Source organism: Montipora foliosa, chromosome 1, assembly GCF_036669935.1.
Source record: "Montipora foliosa isolate CH-2021 chromosome 1, ASM3666993v2, whole genome shotgun sequence".
NCBI lineage: Eukaryota > Metazoa > Cnidaria > Anthozoa > Scleractinia > Acroporidae > Montipora > Montipora foliosa.
In genome coordinates, this window is record NC_090869.1 from 27258148 (window position 1) to 27263147 (window position 5000).

The 5000-nt window shown below is 40.1% G+C and overlaps 2 protein-coding genes across 2 annotated transcripts in view; one reads left to right on the forward strand and one right to left on the reverse strand.

Moving 5' to 3' along the window:
- The window catches only part of LOC137995615 (rotatin-like), a 52367-nt gene extending 48341 nt beyond the window's left edge, over positions 1–4026 (forward strand). Inside the window, exons 30-34 of the mRNA XM_068841144.1 lie at positions 1179–1408; positions 1917–2199; positions 2922–3025; positions 3367–3430; positions 3890–4026. Of these exons, the coding sequence (XP_068697245.1) occupies positions 1179–1408; positions 1917–2199; positions 2922–3025; positions 3367–3430; positions 3890–4002 (794 nt within the window). The 3' untranslated portion in view covers positions 4003–4026. The remainder of the gene's footprint in view (positions 1–1178; positions 1409–1916; positions 2200–2921; positions 3026–3366; positions 3431–3889) is intronic.
- The window catches only part of LOC137995624 (ribosome biogenesis protein bop1-like), a 29972-nt gene continuing 28387 nt past the window's right edge, over positions 3416–5000 (reverse strand). Inside the window, exon 25 of the mRNA XM_068841153.1 lies at positions 3416–4430. Coding sequence (XP_068697254.1) covers positions 4348–4430 — 83 coding nt within the window. The 3' untranslated portion in view covers positions 3416–4347. The remainder of the gene's footprint in view (positions 4431–5000) is intronic.

A 5000-nucleotide genomic window follows, 5' to 3' on the forward strand; every position in this document is an offset into this window, starting at 1 on the left:
ATTTTAGAACCTAATAAACCTTTTCGATCCTTACTTCTGTGGATTACTACAGTGAAGGCTGACCTATCAGTAAAGAAAGGTCAAATCGCGTATTGGGATGGGAGAATTAATTTTATTCAGTTGACGTTGTCAAAGATTCGCGTGCTGTCGGCGACTATGTCATTAAATGCAGTTCGAGGTTCAGTTGTTGTTGAAAGCGGCAGTTCATGGGCCTTTGATATATAGTTAAAGAGCTATAAGGAATACATACATCCCAGCCTTCCTATAAATCCTATTTTTCCTATTTATTTTATAGGATCCTATAAAGCTCCTATCATGAGCCAAAAACTCCTATATTTCCTATAAATACAGTTTAAGGAAAATGAAAGTGTTTAATGTTTCTCATTCAAAATGTGTCATCTCTTGATATATATCGTAATATGTTAACCCTTTAAGCCCCAATATCCACTTAGAAATTATCATACTGATCTTCATACATTTCCTTAAAGAATTAGTTGAGAGAGTTTGATAACAGATGAAAGCATTTTCCCTTTAGTGATCATTTTACAAACTCTCATAAGCATTGATGTTGGTTACTATTGGGAGTTAAACTTCTCATAAGTGGCTGACCTTTTTTGGAGGTTATAAGGGGTTGTCATGTGACGGTTGACAATTACTGTTTACTTTTGTTTGTAAATCGTCTTATCAATGAACACATTGCAAACTAGTGTCTTAGTCTCCGAAATGATGCAAGACTCATTAAATTGTGTTTCAACCTAAGAATGTTATCTGTGAGTGGTTGAAAATCCTCCTATAGAACTCCTATATTTTGTCCTAAATCCTATAAATCTCCTATATTCCTGCTAATTTCCTCCTATTTTCCTTTTTTTTTTTTTTGGAAAATGGCTGGGATGTATGGGAATATGACCAGATGAGTTCCGTTCTGAACCTGTTTTCAAATTCATGTGCTCAGAACGAACACTTCGTAGTCTTATTCCAGTCAGATTCTTAGTGACGCGACACCGGTGGATGCCAGGCAATGACGGTTTTGTCGGCTCTTTGTTTAACTGAGACTGCGAGCACATCATCTTTCGTCCAGTCCGTCGAACGTGACACGAGATGAAAATTGATAGTAGATAGCCGCGAGTAAGTGTGTGAGACAACAAGCTGTTAGGTAATTTTCTTCTCTTTTATTGCAGCGTCAGCTCGTATTGCTGGCAGTACAGGAGTTCCAGGCAGCGTGAGCCGGTCACTTCAAAGCGGAAGCACCTTTCTGCACAGCGTAATTAAACTTACCAACAAAACAATCAGTAAGCTTCAGAACAGCACTAGTACAGAACTGGATACACATCTGGCTGTGTTTAGGGCCATTTTTAATCTGCTAAATAACGCAGCCTTGAGCGCTGAATGCCGAGGAGTCCTGTGGAAGGTGGGTAAAATGACTGGTATCCCTGTCGCCTCAGGTTTCATCTTAGCGTGTATCGTCTATCTCTCCTACGATTTTTTAGAAGTAGTCTTCCGCACGTGTTTATGTTGCATAAGGTCTTTTCATCGAAATCTTCCAATTGCTCTTCCAATAAGCACCCTAGTTCCAGAGGGCCGATTTTTAAAAAGAAAAAAATATCAAAGCCGTGTATAAATCTTGAAACGAAAAACAAAACGATAAGAGACAATCTGTGGCACCACACAAGAAGAAAAGGGCAAACATTTGAGTTTCACGCGAAGCCCTCCTGCTTAAGGAATCGCGTACGTTGTATTCAGATTGCATTTCTTTTGATAAAGAATCGATTGGTCGTGCTTGGTATTTAACAGAAACGTTCGGAGGAGGTTACAAGCCTTCTGCTTGCGAGCAAAAATATAGCATCCTTGCAGTTCAGACTAAATTCATCCTTCAAATTTGTTCTTACGTTATTTTAATCACGGTGTTTGCTTTGCAGACTAACTTTCTCCAGCCATTTTCCTCGTTAAAACCTCTCAAGAGTGGCACTAACGCCAAACAAAGATCAATCAGCCGAGGTGCGACCCTTTGCTGGCTCGGCCTTTTGGTGAACCTCACTTTCTTCAGCGATGGGCAACAGGGCGTTGTCAAAACCCCCGGGGCTGTAGAGGGGCTGCTAGACCTCAGTACATCTCAGGCTAAGCAGCTGCAGGAGAAGGCTTTACTGGTGCTAAGAAATCTCTGTTTTCATGGTGCTAGCAAACCGGTGCTTTTAGTGAATGGTGAGTATAACTGGGTAAAATAAAATTTGTCAATAATAATTGATGTTTTTTTCCTTGTTATTTTTGTCGCACGGTATCGAGACCTACCTTTTTGTCTTTCGGTGAAACTCTTTTCCACTCCCCTCAGTGTTTATTGCTCTATTGCAGAAGGCTCCCTCTCAAACTCGTCAAAAGCGCTTTTGCTTTTGCTGCGAAAGTGCGAGAGAATGGTGATAAGTCCAAAGTCCTGCTTCGCCGTTCCCTCAGCGCGCACGCGCTCTTTTGTCATTTGCCAAGCCCTGCGTCGCTAGAAACGTAACTGAAGATGGGAAATAAGAGCGTTGCTAAGGCGCCTGGGAAGCACCTGCTCTTCCTCCCCCCCTCCTCCCCAGTGATTGTGTATATAGCGCTATCAAAATGAGTTAAATTACCGACTGGGTAGTGATTAATCCAGTGTATAGCCCCGTCCACCCTTTAAACAACTGGAACGAGGCTGAAAGTGATTATGGAAGTTTCTTTCTATCAAACGATTTGGTTAGGTTAGGTTAGTAAACCAATGATGTTTGGAATAAAGATTTGAGCTTCTCTTTGACGAAGGGCTATCGCTCGAAACGTCATCCCACAAGTCTTTCTTACGATGGTTAGTTTACCTTATCATCTCGTTTGATAAAACCAAATTTCCCCACTACGAGGCAGTAAAGTAACTAGATTATGGTACCAATATCATATTGTGTTTTCTTCAGAAAAACTCCTTTCTCTCCTTGTGGATTACACGACTAACGCATCCACGTACTTGAGAGCGCTATGTCTGTCAGCCTTATGTGCACTATTGCACAATTGTCAAAAGGTAAGCTGTACTTTCAATATTCTCCCAGTGAACGAACAAACATGTTTTTTAAACTCATGGAAAAGAAATTGTTTGCCTAAGGATCGAGCAGCCCCCCCCCCCCCCCCCCCCAAGGATAAAATACGCTAGTTTCGAATTGGGCTGACACAAAAGAACAGAGTCGAGGTTCAGGGGAATAATTTGCATTTCCCTTTGTTTTGAGCAAACATGCTCATTATTCCCCTGAACCTCGAGTCTGTTCATTTGTTGCTGCACAATTCGAAACTGGTCCATTGACATTCAGAAATCTGCTAAATGGACAATTCAGTTTAACGAAATTTATCTCGTTTTTTGTTTTTCAGGCCAAGGTGTCACTAAAGAAGGCTGGAATAGTGAACAAACTCGATAAAATAAAGTTGTTGCCAGGTTTGATTTATTTTTCCACATTGTTAAGTTTGGTGTAATTTAGGAAGAGAAACCACAGCTTTACTTGACGCACAGACGAAAGAAGGGCTTGGAAATGATAACGACAACGTCGTTTTTTTTTTTTTTTTTTTGAATCACGGAAATGTTAACTTTTTTGGTCTAAATTGTGAAAAACTCGAAAACTAAAACTAAACCTCGTACATCACGGTAACGTTCCTTGCAACCACTGATAAAAAACACTAAATTCATCTTGGCAGGATTAACTGCAGGCAATATGTACATTTTTTGAAAAAACTGTTCACTTATTTCCTCAAGTCTTAATTTTTATCGTCACGGCAGACGATAAAGGATCACATTTTTGGCCAAAATAATGAGGCACTTTTTCTCTAAAAAGTGCAATACTACTGAGGGTACAGTGCTACAAAAACCAGTATAAGTGACCTTTTCTTTTTCTTTTAGAAGGTGATCAGCCAAGCAGGAAAGACAAGTACAGCCTGATGTGTCGTGATAGTGTCATAATCTTACAGGAAATATTCTCAGACCAAGGACAAAGAGACTTAATATCTGGTTGATCATATTTTTTTACAGGAGTAGAAACGGGTTAACAAGCTCTAATCACTTCACTTTGGTATTTTGCCCAGCGCTTGAACAGTTAAGAACTGTAAAATACTTGGAGCTGCGTTGTAAATAATGTACAAATAAACGAAGGATAATTTCATCCTTGGTAATAATGTATTTGTCAGTTCATTTCTTTTAGCTTGGTGTGAAACACTCAAGTAGGGCGTACTTGGCATTCCACCAAGAGAAGGGATTGCTAATCCTTTATAGGCTTCTTTAATCGGTCGACCAGACACAAGTTTTACTCAGCATGGTTTTCCTTGGTCGCCGAACCTTAGGTAGTTTGTCCTGTTGAACTGTTATGTGTAGAGTCGAATGAAGTGGTCCGCCCCAGCAGTAAAGATCCAGGGTTGACTTGGATGAAATTGACAGTCCAATACACCTACGATGAGAAACGAACAAAGCTAAAGTTTGTTCCTTGCTACAGCGTAAATTGCTAAGCTCAAAAAAACAAGTTTTGTGTTTGTCATTCGTCACAAGATCAGACGGTTAGACAAAGAGAAGTGCCAAATTGTATCGTCTTTTTTCCAACCGCTCTGTCCGGCACGCAAAATTTAATGCCAAAAAAACGTGGAGCTCATAAACAGAGGAGTAAAAATATCCTTTTACATATTTGGGCATGTTGTATAGCGGTGCAAAATTTGTTGTCATTGACCTCTTTAGCTTGTACGTTTTGTTTTCCTATTTAAGACCACGGGATGTTACTCTAAGAGAACAGTTTCATTCAAATGTCGTCTTATGCACGTGCATAGGTATGCGTAACGTATGAAAAAACAAAAGGAAAATTCCCTTGGGAACACAAAACGTACAAAGCTAAAGAGGTCAGTTCATCTTTATCACTCGACGGCCATTTTGGAGTCCATGGAGAATAAAGGCTTTGTCTTTGCACGTCTACCCTCACACTGAATGAGGGGGGGTTGGATGTGCAAAATCTCAGTTTTGTTTGGACACT